The sequence below is a fragment of the Procambarus clarkii genome, chromosome 28 (assembly GCF_040958095.1).
Source record: "Procambarus clarkii isolate CNS0578487 chromosome 28, FALCON_Pclarkii_2.0, whole genome shotgun sequence".
Taxonomy (NCBI): Eukaryota; Metazoa; Arthropoda; class Malacostraca; order Decapoda; family Cambaridae; genus Procambarus; species Procambarus clarkii.
The window spans coordinates 46,163,750-46,185,877 of NC_091177.1; the positions used below are offsets into that span (position 1 = coordinate 46,163,750).

Sequence of the window (22,128 nt, forward strand, 5' to 3'; positions counted from 1 at the left end):
GTGTTGATTCCTACCCAAGAATACATGAACAAAATTAGCGACATCCTTAGTGACGACTCCAAAGTTCAACGAATCATTACAGCAATCAACGCAAAGAAAGGTAGTGTGCATTTCAATAAATTTCAAGGCGACTATGGCTTAGGATATGCCTATGGTAATGTTAAAACACACAAACCAGGTAACCCACTACGCCCTATAATCAGCCAAATACCAACTCCAACCTATCACCTGGGAAAAAGATCTCAATGAACTCCTAACTCCATACACTCCAAGTAAGTTTAGTCTACAATCATCAGCAAGTTTTCTAGAATTAATCAAATCAACTCAGCCCGATGGAATCATTGCTTCCATGGACGTTGAATCCCTTTTTACCAACGTCCCAGTCGACACAACTATAGGAATGATACTGGACAGAGTATACAGAGACGAGAGCACCCCCAAATTAGACATACCCGAGCAACACTTGAAGAGTCTTCTCGAAGCATGTACAAAGGAAGCCCCTTTCATCAGTCCACAAGGAGACATGTATTTACAAATAAACGGAGTAGCAATGAGCTCCCCCTTAGAAGTTTTATTTGCTAAATTTTATATGGGAACCATCGAAGACAGGGTCTTCAGTAGCAGACAGAAACCAACTGTATATTGCCGTTATGTAGATGACATATTCGTAATAGTAAAAGACTCAGATGAACTGATTGACCTAAAAAGACATCTAGAGAGAGAGCCAGTACTCCGATTTACACATGAAAATAGTGAAAATAACAGTCTGACATTCTTGGATGTACTAATAACAAAAACAGGAACCTCTTTAAGCACCAACGTATATACCAAGCCCACCAACATAGGATTATGCCTGAACGGTAGAAGTGAGTGCCCCCAAAGATACAAAGCCAGTGTTCTCAATGCTTATATTCGTCGAGCGCTTACCCACTGCTCTGAATGGAGCAACGTGAGTAGAGAGTTTGAAAGAGTAACTCAGGTATTGGTGAACAACGGATATAGCAACGCGGAAATAAACGCTGCTATAAGAAGACACTTGGACCGTTGGTATAATCCAGCACCTAGAACAGAAACCACACTACCTCCAATAAAATTATATTACAAATCAACCATGCACAGTGAACATAAAAGAGGAAAGAATAATGAAAGAAATAATCCGTAAAGGAGTAAAAAGCATTACTCCTAACCAAAACATAAACCTGATAATATTCTACAAAACCAAGAAGATTTCCGAACTCCTTATCAAAAACAGCCCGAAGCCGACGGAGAACCCTCTACAGCAGTCAAGCGTTGTATACATGTACACTTGCCCCCACGAAAGATGTAACCTTCAATCTAAGTACATAGGTATGACGTCGACCAAGCTGACGAGGCGTTTGACATGCCATCTTCAATCCGGTGCCCCTAGGAATCACATGAGACAAGCCCATGACATCACCCTAACAAGAGAAATGATGAACAAAAATACCTGTATAATAGACAAAACCCAAGATACAAGAAGATTACAAATTCTTGAAGCAATTCACATAAGAATAGAACAACCTACCATGAACACCCAAATCACGGAACTATTTACTCTACCCACCATGAGAGTAAGGACAAGACAAGAACATAACGATGCCAACACAGAAGACAATGTCCAACATAACAGGCCAATTACACTTGATTAATCTTTGTATGTTGATAGAAGCTGCCTCGTATGGGCCAATAAGCCTTCTGCAGTTACCTCTATTCTTATGTTTGTTCTTTATATATATATATATATATATATATATATATATATATATATATATATATATATATATATATATATATATATATATATATATATATATATATATATATATATATATATATATTAAGTATATATATATATATATATATATATATATATATATTAAGTAATATGTAAGTTATTTGGATTCAGGTTTGGGTGGAAACATTTGCGGGTTTGCCGATGATGCAAGGTCGGTAGTGAGGGTGACACCAAATTCACTAGCACAACGAGTTAATGTGGGGACTATAATGTGGGGACTATATATATATATATATATATTGTCCCCACATTGGCACACTGGTGCCAATGTGGGGACCCATAGCCTCGGAGAAGAAAATAAAAAGTATTCAGAGGAGACCTTGCGGTTTCTCACTGAACACTAATATTATCTTCTCCTACCACCCCCATTCTTTTGTATGTACACATATATATTTACTTTATTTGAACTTTGTTACAAAAAAGGGAGTTACATATGGGTTACAAAGATGGTTGTCATAGGTTGTCGAGTTCCTCCAGCTCCTCAGATGGCGGGCAGGAACCCTGGATGCAGTGCGCATTTCCCCTCTGTATCGCCACACTGAGGCGCTGGAAAAGAAAGCTTGCAGCTCTCGGGTCCCTTGTTGTTTCAATGAGCCTAGAACCCAGTTCCTTCAAAAAACTGGTAGCACTTTTACCCCAGGCGCCGAGCGTCTCAGAAGCAATGGGGACAAAATTGTAGTGGTGATCCAGTTCTCTATACTTACGGGATTTGGCTGCTTCCCTGTGGGTGGCAGCGCCACCTGGTTGTGCAACACTGAGGTTAATGTAGGTGTTAGCCAGGGTTGATACGCACGTGTAGTCCCATACCAACTGCTTGCCATTCTTCCAGGGGTTCACTGTGATACCATCCGGGCGACCAATAAGAGCATCAGAGTTACGGGGCGTTAGGTAACGGGGCTCTCTTTCAGCTGGGCATCCAGCTGTGGTGAGGCTCCTCTTGATGATGTCGTTAACTTCACTGTGCCTCGAGTGCCATCCCCCTGTGCTTTGGCAGAGTAGGCCATGGTGGCCGTACCTGTCAGCCACCACCTCGCCGCAAATACACCTATATCTGGTGTGGATTGGGGCAGCAAGGCGGAGGGCCACAGCAATTCGGAGGGCGTGTGGTGTGAGACGCGTGCCAGTTGCCGACATTGGGGTTGGTAACAGGAAATCCCCTGCATGTGGTGCTGCTACTGCTGTGAGGCGAGCAATGTCGTGTTGTGTTGTTGCAGCACCCAGGCACTCTGCAGCAACTTGGTCTACAATGGGACCATCCCAGCTGGATTGCTTGTGGGATTTTGGGGATGGTGGTTGAGGTGATTGGCCTGCACGAGAGGCCCACTCTGTGGCACAGCGTGTAAAATTGGGATCATGTACACCTGCCAGCTGATGTAAGTGGGCAGGTAGAATTTCCTTCACAAGGTCGTCGGATGCTGATAAGGAGGACAGGAAGGCTGGAACAGCGATTTGCGTTGCTGTTCGAACTCCGAGGCCCCCAAGTCTTACGGGAAGAGAGGCTTGTTTCCACTGTAGGTCATCGAGAGAGAGGTTAAGGGCTTTTTCTAGCATTGATTTCAGTAACCGGTCATACTCACTTAGTTTTTGGCTACTGTAAGATGGTGAACACCTCAGAAAGTAGGTTAACCTGGGGAGGGACAGACATCTGGTGATGAGGTAGAGTGCATCATGAGCATCAATATCCTCAATCCTCCCATCCATCCTCTTAAGGTCGGCGATTTTCTTATCAAGGACCTCATCGATGGCTTTCAACCCCAGGGGAGCTCCTAGGAGTGTGCTGTCTTCAGGTTTAGTTTTATGGATATTTGGCAGAAGACCCTCTATTCTCTCTACGATGCCCTGGTTGGAACATATTATTTCACATTTAGAAGGGTTCAGGGTGAGGCCTAAAACTGCACCTTGCTCCTGGATTTTTCTGATGTCCTCCAGGAGGGAGTCTTGGGAACCAGCTAGGGTACCATCATCCAAGAACCAGATGTTAAGCTCGCTGGACAGGACCTCTGTGACTTGTTTGATGACTAAGCAGAAAAGGAGAGGAGCGAGGGGGTCACCCTGTTGGACGCCTTCTCGCGAGTCAATTTCATGTTCGCCAAAAAGTAGCTTAAGATCCATACAGTAGCATGAATGTACAAAAGGGTAGAGGGAAGGGAAATGACTATGAACCGCACGGAGTACAGCATCCCTCCGCACCAAATTGAAGGCATTTTTGAAATCTAGCTTGATAAGGGCCTTTTCGTCTGTGATGTTGGCGATGAAGGCTCGAGCTGCATGGGCTGCCGCCTCACACCCCTGTGGAATGCCAAACCCGAGCTGTTTTGGCTTCAGCATGTTGGCCGCTGCATCACTAACTGTTCTTGCAGCTGCCTTTGCGACGAGACGCCGGAGAGAATTGCCCACAGCTATTGGCCTGATCCCTCCATCCTTTTTCTTTAGAGCACAGAGAGATGCTCCAAAAAAGATAGGTCTTATGGACGCTGGTATGTTGCCAGCTAGACATGTGTTGGTGAATCTGGTTAGTTCCACCAAGAGGTTCTTTGCAATGTCACCCAGTGCAGGGTTGAGCATTTGCTTGAGGTGGTTGGGTTTTAGTCCTGTGAACCCACCTACTGATCCTGTAGGGAAGGACATGGCTGCTTTATGGACCACAGATTCAGCCACCCAGAGAGGTTCTGCTCCGGTAGCCCCCACTTGTACAATGTCGTCCTCACGCGGAGCCCTGGGTGGGTGTTTCTCCCTTAGGGCTTGAGCTGTTGCGGCATCTCTGTCGGCAATTGAGTCCTCACTGGTGATATATATATATATATATATATAATATATATATTATATATATATATATATATATATATATATAATATATATATATATATATATTATATATATATAATATATATATATATATATATATATATATATATATATATATATATATATATATATATATTTATATATATATATATATATATATATATATATATATATATATATATATATATATATATATATATATATATGCGTTGCTTCTGGGAGTATGGGTTCGAGTCACTTCTGGGGTGTGAGTTTTCAGTTGCATATTGTCCTGGGGACCATTCAGGCTTGTTCGCATTTGTGTTCCTCACGTGTGCCCCAAAGAATGAGGTGATTTGGTAAAATGCTATGCCCAAGATTACTATCCGAGTGCCGGCGGTGGGGTGGTTCAAATAGCCTCGGCTATCACCTCATTATGTCCGGTCGTGATGGTCAAGTGGATTAAGGCGTCTTGTACATACCAGTTGCGTTGCTTCTGGGAGTATGGGTTCGAGTCACTTCTGGGGTGGGAGTTTTCAGTTATATATATATATATATATATATATATATATATATATATATATATATATATATATATATATATATATATATATATATATAACTGAAAACTCCCACCCCAGAAGTGACTCGAACCCATACTCCCAGAAGCAACGCAACTGGTATGTACAAGACGCCTTAATCCACTTGACCATCACGACCGGACATAATGAGGTGATAGCCGAGGCTATTTGAACCACCCCACCGCCGGCACTCGGATAGTAATCTTGGGCATAGCATTTTACCAAATCACCTCATTCTTTGGGGCACACGTGAGGAACACAAATGCGAACAAGCCTGAATGGTCCCCAGGACAATATGCAACTGAAAACTCACACCCCAGAAGTGACTCGAACCCATACTCCCAGAAGCAACGCAACTGGTATGTACAAGACGCCTTAATCCACTTGACCATCACGACCGGACATAATGAGGTGATAGCCGAGGCTATTTGAACCACCCCACCGCCGGCACTCGGAGAGTAATCTTGGGCATAGCATTTTACCAAATCACCTCATTCTTTGGGGCACACGTGAGGAACACAAATGCGAACAAGCCTGAATGGTCCCCAGGACAATATGCAACTGAAAACTCACACCCCAGAAGTGACTCGAACCCATACTCCCAGAAGCAACGCAACTGGTATGTACAAGACGCCTTAATCCACTTGACCATCACGACCGGACATAATGAGGTGATAGCCGAGGCTATTTGAACCACCCCACCGCCGGCACTCGGATAGTAATCTTGGGCATAGCATTTTACCAAATCACCTCATTCTTTGGGGCACACGTGAGGAACACAAATGCGAACAAGCCTGAATGGTCCCCAGGACAATATGCAACTGAAAACTCACACCCCAGAAGTGACTCGAACCCATACTCCCAGAAGCAACGCAACTGGTATGTACAAGACGCCTTAATCCACTTGACCATCACGACCGGACATAATGAGGTGATAGCCGAGGCTATTTGAACCACCCCACCGCCGGCACTCGGAGAGTAATCTTGGGCATAGCATTTTACCAAATCACCTCATTCTTTGGGGCACACGTGAGGAACACAAATGCGAACAAGCCTGAATGGTCCCCAGGACAATATGCAACTGAAAACTCACACCCCAGAAGTGACTCGAACCCATACTCCCAGAAGCAACGCAACTGGTATGTACAAGACGCCTTAATCCACTTGACCATCACGACCGGACATAATGAGGTGATAGCCGAGGCTATTTGAACCACCCCACCGCCGGCACTCGGATAGTAATCTTGGGCATAGCATTTTACCAAATCACCTCATTCTTTGGGGCACACGTGAGGAACACAAATGCGAACAAGCCTGAATGGTCCCCAGGACAATATGCAACTGAAAACTCACACCCCAGAAGTGACTCGAACCCATACTCCCAGAAGCAACGCAACTGGTATGTACAAGACGCCTTAATCCACTTGACCATCACGACCGGACATAATGAGGTGATAGCCGAGGCTATTTGAACCACCCCACTGCCGGCACTCGGATAGTAATCTTGGGCATAGCATTTTACCAAATCACCTCATTCTTTGGGGCACACGTGAGGAACACAAATGCGAACAAGCCTGAATGGTCCCCAGGACAATATGCAACTGAAAACTCACACCCCAGAAGTGACTCGAACCCATACTCCCAGAAGCAACGCAACTGGTATGTTGCGTTGAGGGTGTGAGTTTTCAGTTGCATATTGTCCTGGGGACCATTCAGGCTTGTTCGCATTTGTGTTCCTCACGTGTGCCCCAAAGAATGAGGTGATTTGGTAAAATGCTATGCCCAAGATTACTATCCGAGTGCCGGCGGTGGGGTGGTTCAAATAGCCTCGGCTATCACCTCATTATGTCCGGTCGTGATGGTCAAGTGGATTAAGGCGTCTTGTACATACCAGTTGCGTTGCTTCTGGGAGTATGGGTTCGAGTCACTTCTGGGGTGTGAGTTTTCAGTTGCATATTGTCCTGGGGACCATTCAGGCTTGTTCGCATTTGTGTTCCTCACGTGTGCCCCAAAGAATGAGGTGATTTGGTAAAATGCTATGCCCAAGATTACTATCCGAGTGCCGGCGGTGGGGTGGTTCAAATAGCCTCGGCTATCACCTCATTATGTCCGGTCGTGATGGTCAAGTGGATTAAGGCGTCTTGTACATACCAGTTGCGTTGCTTCTGGGAGTATGGGTTCGAGTCACTTCTGGGGTGTGAGTTTTCAGTTGCATATTGTCCTGGGGACCATTCAGGCTTGTTCGCATTTGTGTTCCTCACGTGTGCCCCAAAGAATGAGGTGATTTGGTTTGGCCCAAGATTACTATCCGAGTGCCGGCGGTGGGGTGGTTCAAATAGCCTCGGCTATCACCTCATTATGTCCGGTCGTGATGGTCAAGTGGATTAAGGCGTCTTGTACATACCAGTTGCGTTGCTTCTGGGAGTATGGGTTCGAGTCACTTCTGGGGTGTGAGTTTTCAGTTGCATATTGTCCTGGGGACCATTCAGGCTTGTTCGCATATATATATATATATATATATATATATATATATATATATATATATATATGAATTTTCTCAATCTTTCGTACATTACGCTTCACTGTTGGAGGTAAATCAAAAATCACTTCTCCAAAATTCATTTTTATTTCTAGTCTGACGCGACACGGGCGCGTTTCGTAAAACTTATTACATTTTCAAAGACTTCACAAATACACAACTGATTAGAACTTGCGTTTCTCTGATTTTATATCTACATTTGAGTGAGGTGGGAAGGGTGATGTGGCATTAACACAAGACAGAACAATAGGGGATATTAATAGGGTATTAAAAGTATCAACACAAGACAGAACAGAAACAATGGGTATTGAATAGAAGTGTTTGTAGAAAGCCTATTGGTCCATATTTCTTGATGCTTCTATATTGGAGCGGAGTCTTGAGGTGGGTAGAATATAGTTGTGCAATAATTGGCTGTTGATTGCTGGTGTTGACTTCTTGATGTGTAGTGCCTCGCAAACGTCAAGCCGCCTGCTATCGCTGTATCTATCGATGATTTCTGTGTTGTTTACTAGGATTTCTCTGGCGATGGTTTGGTTATGGGAAGAGATCCTAGTAAACAACACAGAAATCATCGATAGATACAGCGATAGCAGGCGGCTTGACGTTTGCGAGGCACTACACATCAAGAAGTCAACACCAGCAATCAACAGCCAATTATTGCACAACTATATTCTACCCACCTCAAGACTCCGCTCCAATATAGAAGCATCAAGAAATATGGACCAATAGGCTTTCTACAAACACTTCTATTCAATACCCATTGTTTCTGTTCTGTCTTGTGTTGATACTTTTAATACCCTATTAATATCCCCTATTGTTCTGTCTTGTGTTAATGCCACATCACCCTTCCCACCTCACTCAAATGTAGATATAAAATCAGAGAAACGTAAGTTCTAATCAGTTGTGTATTTGTGAAGTCTTTGAAAATGTAATAAGTTTTACGAAACGCGCCCGTGTCGCGTCAGACTAGAAATAAAAATGAATTTTGGAGAAGTGATTTTTGATTTACCTCCAACAGTGAAGCGTAATGTACGAAAGATTGAGAAAATTCGTGTTAGAATTATTAATCTTACTTTTTCGGTCATATTTAATAATATATGTCTACAGGAAAGACTGCTACCAAAATATACTATATATATATATATATATATATATATATATATATATATATATATATATATATATATATATATATATATATATATATATATATATTATGCCAGTTGCTGGAAGGCTTCTGTGCTGGCTAGGGTTCGAGTCTCCTGGTGGGAAAGTGTTCTAAAGTTATATATATATAATATATATATATATATATATATATATATATATATATATATATATATATATATATATATATATATATATATATATATATATATATATATATATACAAAACAAAATACATACATCCCATGAAGAAGATACACTCAAAACACATGTGATTACACATCCTCCAATTTCATTTGGGAATAATTAAAGTTGGTATCTACCAGAAACTTTCGATCAGACGAACGCAAGACCCTTGTCGATAACAGAGTACATGATACAGAACACAGTTGATGGTAAATATTCCAGAAATGAATCTGAGCAAAAAAGTGTTAGACAATCTATTTGCTTTATACATTCTCGTAGAGCAACAATTGCGTCAAAGGTCTTATCTCTTCTCCTCTCTCACTCAACTTTCAACCGGTTAGCCTCTCCTGATTACCTTTAATGTGCCTCTAAGCTCTTAGAGTTAACGTTGTTGCTGTTGTTTTAGATTTAGCTACTCAGAACGAAATATCCATGTAGCATGGACTATGGTGAGCCCATAATTGAGTTCGATTATTCGCGATAACCTTGTTACTGTGATATTTGGGTCAAAGTTTCAAATAGAGGTGGGGATTCCTCCTTTTTTCCCTGTTTCTTTTTCGCTTCTGTTTAAGTGCTCTGGTTTTAGTCTTGTTTTATTAACATTATCATGGTGGCGGATGTAGATGCAGAAAGCTCAATAGTGAGTCCCATTCTTCAACGGCTTTTCTAATCATTGTAGTCGCATTGGAATGTGCATCTAATGCAGCTGCTGTCGTTGGATTAATGTTGAGTTTGATGAGCAGGGCTTTGTTGTAATCCACAAGTCAGTAAGGATTATTAGCTAGAGGATCATTACTACAACACTTAACGAATGAGGATTGGAAGTACATGTTAAGTATACAAACTATTGTCACACATCCAAGAAAGGTCAAGGGATTAAGCCGGCAGCTGCTTAGCCAAACTAATAATTCCTAGAAAGAGGACTCAGGCTTCTAGGAACAAGGTTACCGCTTCTAGGGACTAAGTAGTACAATAGTGACTCCTCTGCTTCTGTTCCTCTGATATGACTCTTTAACTATTGGGTATATTACCTCCCGGCAGCACTTGTAACCAAAAGAACGTCTCAGGCTTCCTTTATCAAGTTTTTCTCATGATCCACCTCACAGCTTTTGTCCCACAACCACACCTAAGAACATAACATAAGAACATAAGAACAAAGGTAACTGCAGAAGGCCTATTGGCCCATTCGAGGCAGCTCCTATTCTATACCTCGCCAGTCTTGTCCCATAACCCCATCTCACCTCTCCTGTCCCACATCCCTTCCTCATCATATCCATCCCCTCATCATATCCATCCCCTCATCATATCCATCCCCTCATCATATCCATCCCCTCATCATATCCATCCATCCCCAAACCCAACTTTACCATTGCTATTCCCCACCCCACCTAACTGCTTCTGTTCCATAACGTCATATCATCACCACATCTGTTCCCACATTTACTCCCATAACCTTTCAATTTTGGAAATTACCAGACGTATTATGGCCCTCACAAAGCCCAACGTCTTCTGACCCATCAACCCCCACTCATAAGAACATAAGAACAAAGGTAACTGCAGAAGGCCTATTGGCCCATACAAGGCAGCTCCTATTCTATAACCACCCAATCCCACTCATATACATGTCCAACCCGCGCTTGAAACAATCGAGGGACACCACCTCCACCACGTTACGCGGCAATTGGTTCCACAAATCAACAAAACTGTTACTGAACCAGTATTTACCCAAGTCTTTCCTAAATCTAAACTTATCCAATTTATACCCATTGTTTCGTGTTCTGTCTTGTGTTGATATTTTTAATACCCTATTAATATCCCCCCTGTTATGTCCATTCATCCACTTGTAAACCTCTATCATGTCACCCCTAACTCTTCGCCTTTCCAGTGAATGCAACTTAAGCTTTGTTAATCTTTCTTCATATGAAAGATTTCTAATTTGGGGAATTACCTTAGTCATCCTACATTGGACACATTCAAGTGAATTTATATCCATTCTATAATACGGCGACCAAAACTGAACTGCATAATCTAAATGGGGCCTAACCAGAGCAAGATATAGCTTAAGAACCACACCAGGTGTCTTGTTACTAACGCTTCGATTAATAAATCCCAGTGTCCTATTCGCCTTATTACGAACATTCATGCATTGATCCTTTTGTTTTAAATTTTTACTAATCATAACTCCCAGATCCCTTTCACAATCCGACTTCGCAATCTCAACACCATCTAGCTCGTATCTTGTAACTCTATCATCATTACCTAGCCTCAGAACTTTACATTTATCAGCATTAAACTGCATTTGCCAATCCTTTGACCATTTCAAAACCCTATCTAGATCAACTTGAAGTGATAGTGAGTCCTCCTCCGAATTAATTTCCCTACCGATTTTCGTATAATCGGCAAATTTGCAAATGTTGCTACTCAAACCTGAATCTAAATCATTTATATATATTATAAACAACAGAGGTCCCAGGACAGAGCCCTGAGGTACTCCACTAACAACATTATCCCACTCTGACTTAACCCCATTTATACTAACTCTCTGTTTCCTTTGGAATAGCCATGCCCTAATCCAAGTTAATATAGCACCCCCAATACCATGAGCTTCTATTTTTTTAATTAGTCTTTCATGTGGCACTGTATCAAAAGCTTTGCTAAAGTCAAGGTACACAACATCACAATCCTTACCACTATTAACTGCCTCAACCATGCTGGAATAAAAAGTTAGCAAATTTGTTAAACATGAACGGCCATTTGTAAAACCATGTTGCGACTCATTTATTAATTTATGTTTTTCAAGATGGAGACGAATTGTATTTGCAATTATTGATTCAAGTAACTTTCCCACAATAGACGTTAGGCTAATTGGCCGATAGTTTGACGCAAGTGATCTATCTCCTTTCTTAAAAATTGGTACCACATTACCCACCTTCCATGACTCTGGCACTCTGCCTGACTCTATTGATTTATTAAATATGGTAGACAGTGGCTCGGAAAGCTCCTCTTTGCATTCTTTAAGCACCCTGGCAAATACTTCATCCGGCCCTGGGGATTTGTTTGGTTTTAGTTTTTCTAATTGTTTAATTACATCCTCCCATGTAACTGCTAAACTAGTCAACCTGTCCTCATCCCCACCCACATAGACTTGTTCGGCTGAAGGCATATTGTTAAGTTCTTCTTTAGTAAATACAGATATAAAATATTTGTTAAAAATACTAGTCATCTCCTTGTCATTATCCGTTATTTGACCTGTCTCAGATTTTAATGGACCTATCCTTTCCCTAGTCTTAGTTCGATATAACTGAAAAAACCCTTTAGGATTTAAGAACATAAGAACAAAGGTAACTGCAGAAGGCCTATTGGCCCATACGAGGCAGCTCCTATTCTATAACCACCCAATCCCACTCATATACTTGTCCAACCCGTGCTTGAAACAATCGAGGGACCCCACCTCCACAATGTTACGCGGCAATTGGTTCCACAAATCAACAACCCTGTTACTGAACCAGTATTTACCCAAGTCTTTCCTAAATCTAAACTTATCCAATTTATATCCATTGTTTCGTGTTCTGTCCTGTGTTGATACTTTTAATACCCTATTAATATCCCCCCGGTTATGTCCATTTATCCACTTGTAAACCTCTATCATGTCACCCCTAACTCTTCGCCTTTCCAGTGAATGCAACTTAAGCTTTGTTAATCTTTCTTCATATGAAAGATTTCTAATTTGGGGAATTAACTTAGTCATCCTACGCTGGACACGTTCAAGTGAATTTATATCCATTCTATAATATGGCGACCAAAACTGAACTGTATAATCTAAATGGGGCCTAACTAGAGCAAGATATAGCTTGAGAACCACACCAGGTGTCTTGTTACTAACGCTGCGATTAATAAATCCAAGTGTCCGATTTGCCTTATTACGAACATTTATGCATTGATCCTTTTGTTTTAAATTCTTACTAATCATAACTCCCAGATCCCTTTCGCAATCCGACTTCGCAATCACAACACCATCTAGCTCGTATCTTGTAACTCTATCATCATTACCTAACCTCAGAACTTTACATTTATCAGCATTAAACTGCATCTGCCAATCCTTTGACCATTTCAAAACCCTATCTAGATCAACTTGAAGTGATAGTGAGTCCTCCTCCGAATTAATTTCCCTACCGATTTTCGTATCATCGGCAAATTTGCAAATGTTGCTACTCAAACCTGAATCTAAATCATTTATATATATTATAAACAACAGAGGTCCCAGGACAGAGCCTTGAGGCACTCCACTTACAACATTTTCCCACTCTGACTTGATTCCATTTATACTAACTCTCTGTTTCCTTTGGTATAGCCATGCCCTAATCCAGCTTAATATAGCACCCCCAATACCATGAGACTCTATTTTTTTAATCAGTCTTTCATGTGGCACTGTATCAAAAGCTTTGCTAAAGTCAAGGTATACAACATCGCAATCCTTACCACTATCAACTGCCTCAACAATGCTAGAATAAAAAGATAACAAATTTGTTAAACATGAACGGCCATTTATAAAACCATGTTGCGACTCAATTATTAATTTATGTTTTTCAAGATGAAGACGAATTTTATTTGCTATTATAGATTCGAGTAACTTTCCCACAATAGACGTTAGGCTAATTGGTCGATAGTTAGACGCAAGTGATCTATCTCCTTTCTTAAAAACTGGTATCACATTAGCAACTTTCCAAAACTCTGGCACTCTGCCTGACTCTATTGATTTATTAAATATGGTTGACAGTGGGTCACAAAGCTCCTCTTTGCACTTTGCAAAGCTCCTCTTTGCACTTTGCACAAAGCTCCACATTTGACTTTGCTTGCTCTGCTATGCGAACTTCATAGTTTCTTTTTGCTTTCCTAATCTCTTTTTTAACATTTCTAACCAGTTGTATGAATTGCTGTTCTAACCTGACTTCCCCATTCTTAATCCTTTTGTACCAAGCTCTCTTTTTACCTATAAGGTTCTTTAAATTATTTGTTATCCACTTTGGGTCATTAGTATTCGACCTATTCAATTTGTATGGTATACTACGTTCCTGTGCTTTGTTTAGAATATTCTTAAATAAGTTATATATTAAATCCACATCGAAATCCCCTTTTACGTCACCTATCGCTGGGTTCATGTCTCGCTCTAAGACCGGCTCACACCCCATACCCAATAGTTTCCAATCTATTTGACCCAAAAAATTTCTTAGGCTATTAAAATCAGCTTTTCGAAAATCTGGCACTTTAACAGAATTTTCTCCTACAGGTCTATTCCATTCTATGCTAAATCTGATTACTTTGTGATCACTATTCCCTAGCTCACTCCCTATTTTGATGTCATTAATTTGTGTTTCCCTGTTAGTTAACACTAAATCTAAAATATTATTTTCCCGTGTTGGTTCCTTAATGTGTTGCGTAAGAAAGCAATCGTCAATTAATTCTAGAAAATCTTCTGCTTCACTATTGCCTGTTTTGTTCTCCCAGTTTATTCCACTAAAATTAAAGTCGCCCATGACATAAATACTGTTAGATCTAGATGCTCTAGATATTTCATTCCATAGATGCTTTGCTTCCATTCTGTCTAAATTTGGTGGCCTATATATAACTCCTATTATAATATTATTTGCTTTTTCGTTTAATTCTATCCAAATAGTTTCTGTGTGTGGCTCAGTTTTGATTCCCTCTTTGAGACTACATTTCAAATTGTCCCTAACTTATATGGCTACTCCCCCTCCTCATCTAATATATCTATCTGTGTGAAATAGTTTAAATCCATTTATCTGATATTCAGCTAATAGTTCTCTATTTTCTACGTTCATCCACGTTTTGGTAAGTGCAATAATATCTATTTTTTCTGTGCAGACAAGAGCATTTAATTCATTAATTTTATTTCTTAGACTTCTACTGTTAGTGTAATATATCCTAAGTGAATTGTTATTTTAAGGCCCTTTTCTTTCCCTGATCATTTTGCCAATTCTTTTCTCCCACGAACACATACTTTTATTACCTCCTTCCTCCAAATCAATTCCCATACCACTATCTACTAACAGTTTAAACCCAAACAAACACCTCTAACCACTGGTTCTAACGAGTTCGCAACAGCAACAACCCCAGCCCTCGATAGATGCACCCCATCACGAGCATACATTTAATTTCTTCCATAGAAGCGTTCCCAGTTGTCTATGAAAGATATTGCATTTGATTTGCAATATCTTTCCAGCCGGCAATTGACACCAAGTGCCCTCGACATCCATTCATTTCCCACTCCCTTTCTTGGAAGAATGCCACATATGATCGGGATTCCTCCCTTGCTCCTAACTAATTCAATGGCTGTCCTAAATCTCTGTATTAGTTCCTCACTCCTAACTCGCCCAACATCATTACCCCATGCACTAATACAAATAATGGGTTTGTTCCCATTTCCCGTCATAATATCATTCATGTTTTCTACAATATCACCAATTCCAGCTCCCGGATAGCAAACCCTTAATCTGTTCTCCCTATCTCTGGCACAAAACGTTCTGTCTAAATACCTCACCTGGGAATCTCCCACAACCAAAATTCGCTTCGGTACTGCCCTAACTTTCTGAGCAGCCTGAGGGGCCTGGGCTCCGCCGTTCCTCACTGATTTCCTCGCTGCAGGCGCACTACAGCACTCGTCCTCCAACACGGCAAATGAATTTGCCGTCTTTATGGCGTCTGTAGGCGGCCTTGTCAAGGTCTTCTTGAGACCCCTGTCTTTCACTACTCTCCACGATGAGGTCTCGTCAACACTGGTCTCCTCCTTCGTTTCCTCTCGAAGTCTCAGCCGTCGCACCTCCTCCCGCAGGGAATCCATCTCTGCTCTCAGAGCTCCAACCAAACTCACCAAATCATTAACTAATCCTTCCATTATTGCAATAATAATGTTACTCCAGAGCTCCAGCTAACACAACCTCTCACTGTGACAGCACCTGACTGACTGACTGCACTCCTTCAACCTCCACTACACCTCAGCTACACTTTCGTTTCATTCCCTCCATATATTGATATTACGTCTAACCCACCCCCACAGTTTACGACCAATTCCTTGTCAGCAGACCTGATGTAAAGACATACTCTGATAAAGAATTGGCTGCTGGAACTTGAATGGTCATTAATGCACGTGACCGAAGCCAACAATAAAATAATCGTTTTTATAAGCCTCTGATGAAAGGAGGAGTATCATGTAAACTTCTAAATTCTAAACATGGAGTAATAACATCTTTTTGGCTGTCACATGTATAAATGCCACCTCAGGCCTACTCTCGTGTAAATACTTCATCAGAACCATCACGTGTGTAAATACTTCATCAGAACCATCACGTGTGTAAATACTTCATCAGAACCATCATGTGTGTAAATACTTCATCAGAACCATCACATGTGTAAATACTTCATCAGAACCATCACATGTGTAAATACTTCATCAGAACCTTCATGTGTGTAAATACTTCATCAGAACCATCACATGTGTAAATACTTCATCAGAACCATCACATGTGTAAATGCTTCATCAGAACCCTCACGTGTGTAAATAATTCATCAGAACTATCATGTGTGTAAATAATTCATCAGAACCATCACATGTGTAAATGCTTCATCAGAACCCTCACGTGTGTAAATAATTCATCAGAACTATCATGTGTGTAAATAATTCATCAAAACCATCATGAGTGTAAATACTTCATCAGAACCGTCATGTGTGTAAATACTTCAGCAGAAAAATCCCGTGTGTAAATACTTCATCAGAACCCTCACGTGTGTAAATAATTCATCAGAACCATCATGTGTGTAAATAGATCATCTTGTGTAAACAATTCATAATAGACGTTTCTCTCACCTGCAGAAGCATTACAGGCCCTCGGTGTCGTTACAATGACCGGGCCTAATCATCCTAAACTACAAATCTATGTAAAATGAAAAGAATGCTACGATATCTTCAAAGTGATCAACACCCAACTACTGCTTCAGGTGTCATCCCTCCCTCAATGTAACCACCATGAGAAAGCGTCTTCAGTTTCACTTCAGTGACCCACTTGGGCCTGCATAATTGCCGAGCACCAATCACAACCCCCCATCAGCCGTGACTTGGGGATGCTGGTACTCACCTGGGCGGCCACCTGCCCCTTCTTGAGCCTGGGCAGGTCAGTGTGGGAGAAGGGGGAGCTCATCCACGGGGCCTCCTGCGTGAGGTCCCGGGAGAGGTTGAAGGAATGCAGCTTGTTGTGGAGGAACATACGAACGTTCCACGCCATGTCGTTGTGCCTGGAAGACATTCACGGGCCCTTGGATGAGTCAAATAGCAACATGGTTCATGGGTTTCTGACTAACAAGTGTTTGAATATTAGTATAGAATTTGTTTATGATGAGTAAGCTAATGATTGAGATTTTTCGGGAACAATATTACAGACACGTGAGGCATCATTAAGATTAGATAATTTAGTCATAAACGAGAATACTCACTCACCGACAAAAAGAGTGATGCCTTTAAACGAGATAAATCAACGAACTAGACGACAGCATAAGAAATATATTGCAATTTTCTAAATAGAACTATGACTTAAAATATTATGAAGCATTGCAAGCAATTTCATGTATTCTCCATACTCTGTGGGTACACATGAACACCCGACTCTGTGGGTACACACGGGGCACCCGACTCTGTGGGTACACATGAACACCCGACTCTGTGGGTACACATGAACACCCGACTCTGTGGGTACACACGGGGCACCCGACTCTGTGGGTACACACGGGGCACCCGACTCTGTGGGTACACACGGGGCACCCGACTCTGTGGGTACACACGGGGCACCCGACTCTGTGGGTACACACGGGGCACCCGACTCTGTGGGTACACACGGGGCACCCGACTCTGTGGGTACACACGGGGCACCCGACTCTGTGGGTACACACGGGGCACCCGACTCTGTGGGTACACACGGGGCACCCGACTCTGTGGGTACACATGAACACCCGACTCTATGGGTACACACGGGGCACCCGACTCTGTGGGTACACATGAACACCCGACTCTGTGGGTACACACGGGGCACCCGACTCTGTGGGTACACACGGGGCACCCGACTCTGTGGGTACACACGGGGCACCCGACTCTGTGGGTACACACGGGGCACCCGACTCTGTGGGTACACATGAACACCCGACTCTGTGGGTACACATGAACACCCGACTCTGTGGGTACACACGGGGCACCCGACTCTGTGGGTACACACGGGGCACCCGACTCTGTGGGTACAATTGGGAGAGATCTAAATAATTACTGAGTCATAAGATCAAAAATATATTATTAATTTTACAAACCTACAAAGTATTTAGTCCGATTTCCTCAACTTTAAATTAATAGGGCTGGAATTCTGAATTATTGTGATAGACATATCTTGAGGTTATCTTGAGATGATTTCGGGGCTTTAGCGTCCCCGCGGCCCGGTCCTCGACCAGGCCTCCACCCCCCAGGAAGCAGCCCGTGATAGCTGACTAACTCCCAAATACCTATTTTACTGCTAGGTAACAGGGGCATAGGGTGAAAGAAAATCTGCCCATTGTTTTTCTCCGGCATCCGGGATCGAACCCGGGACCACAGGATCACATTCCAAATTCCGACCATAATCGCCTACATAACTGCCAAGACATAACTGCGTATTGTAATTAAAGTTATTATTTCTGAACTGAGGACAAATCCTGATAGTTGTTTAATATTAAGTATAATTGGAATTCATTTATTTATTCTTATACGTGGGAAGAATATTTCCCACATTCCTGGCCAAACGTTAAAATGTGTTTGTTGGTACTTAATGTCGCAGTGAAGTGCATGTTATTATAAAATCACGGAGGCTATTTTCCTATATTATTTTAACACAATATATAATCCACACAGAATACCACACCAACGTGATATACATCAATGAGACAACCCACCTGGGATGTGAGGAGATGCGAACCCGCGACCAAGACATTGCCAGCCACATACTCTACCACTGTACCACCACTGAAAGGCTAAAAGTCATACAACCGGATTTCTACTGAAAACATAGGAAGTCTAGAGGCCCCTCCTGAAGCCAGTCTAAGTGTATCTGTGTATCTGGTATAGGAGCATATGATTTGGACTAGTTTAACCTTTACCCAAGAGCTTGGAGGTCATATGTTAAACTTGAACTGGCTTCAGGAGGGACCTCTAGCCTTCATGTGATTTCAGTAGAAATCCGGTTGTATAACTTTCAGCAAGTCAGCGGTGATACAGTGGTAGAGTTTGCGGCTAGCAATGCCTTGGTCGCGGGTTCGCATCTCCTCACAGCCCCGGTGAATTGTCTCACAATAAGTAATGGAGAAGCTTACTTCATTACCGCTGTGTTTGAATGAAGAAAAGACCCAATACTTGTGTAAGTTTATTATTAAACCAAATTTTCGGATGAGCCTTCATCCTTTATCAAGATAATGTAAACAGTGAATTACAGGGACTCGAGTGCTTGTGTGTACACGTGTGGCAGAGCGCCGCACGTCGCCTCCATCACTACACGTCGTTATGGTAATACTCCCCACGAACTGCCTGATGCATGCCGCAACTTCTGAGGCACTGTCAAATGTCCTGGATTCTGGGAAGTGTGAGCCGGATACTGCGGGAACATTATCCCCAGGTCTGGGAAGTGTGAGCCTGATACTGCGGGTACATTATCCCCAGATCTGGGAAGTGTGAGCCGGATACTGCGGGAACATTATCCCCAGGTCTGGGAAGTGTGAGCCGGATACTGCGGGAACATTATCCCCAGATCTGGGAAGTGTGAGCCGGATACTGCGGGAACATTATCCCCAGATCTGGGATGTGTGAGCCGGATACTGCGGGAACATTATCCCCAGATCTGGGAAGTGTGAGCCGGATACTGCGGGAACATTATCCCCAGATCTGGGAAGTGTGAGCCGGATACTGCAGGAACATTATCCCCAGATCTGGGAAGTGTGAGCCAGATACTGCGGGAACATTATCCCCAGATCTGGGAAGTTTGAGCCGGATACTGCAGGCTCACTATCCCCAGTCTGAACAACACAAGATCTTTATTTACATGAATTAATAAAATTAAAATCAATATATAATAATAGATGTTCATAACAATGACATTTTAATATAAGCACAGTCACACAGGCCTAAACTGAGTCATGTACATTCATATCGGCAAAAATAATGTCCAGGCAAAGCAAACATTACAGTTGGAAGGTGAGTTGCTTTTGCTTCCTCTTAACGGTAATATATTCAAAGACCGACTTAAAAGTTTTCGTTTATTGAGGCACCAAATTAGAACTGGGTACATGGGCATGTTCCAGACCCTCGCTGCTGTGTTCCTGCATCAGTGAGGGCCCGAGGCGATTGTACCACAACAAACTCTGTGCTCTGATTGGCTGATGGAATTCACACTATTAACAGCTCATCAACAAACAACATGTATGCCTCGAGGAACTCCCACTCACAGATTCAAATAAAATAATTGATATCAACAATATAATTAATATATGATTGTTCGTTTATAATTTATTTAGATTTCTCCAAAATTGTGTAATTTTTTTTGCACAAGAAAATGTTTTAATGATATCATAATATTTAGTCATTATAATTATATACTGAATAATATAAATAACATAATAGTTTATGACATAATGCTCAGTACATGTAAAGTTTACCACACTAAACATTGACCAACAATTATATCCATATTCTTTGCTATATTAATAAAAACAAGAGACAAAACAGTGCATTTTTGGCTGTCCACTTTTTTGTAGCTTGCTAGAGCTGATTATGCATCTTTATTTTAATATCAGTTAGAAAAACTGTTGCTGATAAATAGAGAGGCAACATTTATACTGCCAAAGGGGACTCAATATCATGCATATAATTGTAAATTTCAGTGTTATGAACTAAATATAACATGAATTTCCGTAACCTTGCACAGCCTCGGAACTAGATAGCATCAAACAAATTACCGGGATAGCCTGGATCAGCTCACTTTGAAAAACGATTTTTGGGGAACTGAATTTGAATTGCTTGTCAATAATTCCTTTGTGACAGTAAATGCTTTATAATATTCAGTGTCCAGCCGGGGCCATCCCTGCTCTCCCTGATGACATATTTTCTATCCTGCAGTATCACAACATATTATACACATTCCTCGGTCATAAGCTGTATTGATTACAAGCAAGTTTATATTTCTGGCAAAGTTTGAAAAGGCAGTGATAAGCAAGCGTCTGAAAAAAGAGCTTATGCTATTTGCTGAATGGGTTTACCTACAGACGAAATATTATCCTTCGTTTGTGAATTATTTCTTCACCCGTAGGGATTGACATCATGTCTCGTAGGAAAAGTAATGAGTGCTAGGATGGACTCCAAAAATATATCCTAAATAATTTCTGTGTGCACAATTTAGTTTATATCTAGTTCAACATTTCGCAGCTCCCATAGGTCAAAACCATGTACACTGTTAAATAACTTTACCTTCGTCCAGAATTAAAAAAAAATTGAAGATAAAATTCACTTACACTTGTTCAAACTTCCAGCCTGTGCAATACTAAAATTTGATAAGTTGGCCCAATAAGGATATGATTGTTCCAGATTCTTTCCTGTATATTAAAATTAAATTTCTCTGCCTATTAGTTCTCGCAGTATAACGAGTCACCTGTGTGACTGTCACCTGAGTCACTATCACCGGATAGTGCGAGTCACCTGAATGAGAAGAACGACAGCACATCCAAAAGAATTTAACGTGGAATTAAATTCAGAACTGTAACTTACGTATTACCCCAAAAAATCTATAGCATATTATAACGTACTAAAAATATACTCAAACTGCATACCTCTAAGAAGAAAGAGGAAGAGATACAGACTGGAACGAGAACGACGTTCCCTCTATAGAGGAAGGAGATGATTCGCAGAACAATTTGGACGTTCTTAAGCCCTTGGACGTTCTTCTTTGCCGTTCTTGGGCCTTATCTCAAGAAGGACACAGAAG

The 22,128-nt window shown here is 41.5% G+C and overlaps 1 protein-coding gene across 1 annotated transcript in view; it reads right to left on the reverse strand.

The window, feature by feature from the left end:
* Positions 1-17,391, reverse strand: part of LOC123755128 (dipeptidase 1-like) — a 648,930-nt gene extending 631,539 nt beyond the window's left edge. Inside the window, exon 1 of the mRNA XM_069332760.1 lies at positions 17,224-17,391. Coding sequence (XP_069188861.1) covers positions 17,224-17,391 — 168 coding nt within the window. The remainder of the gene's footprint in view (positions 1-17,223) is intronic.
* Between the last annotated feature and the right edge of the window lie 4,737 nt (positions 17,392-22,128).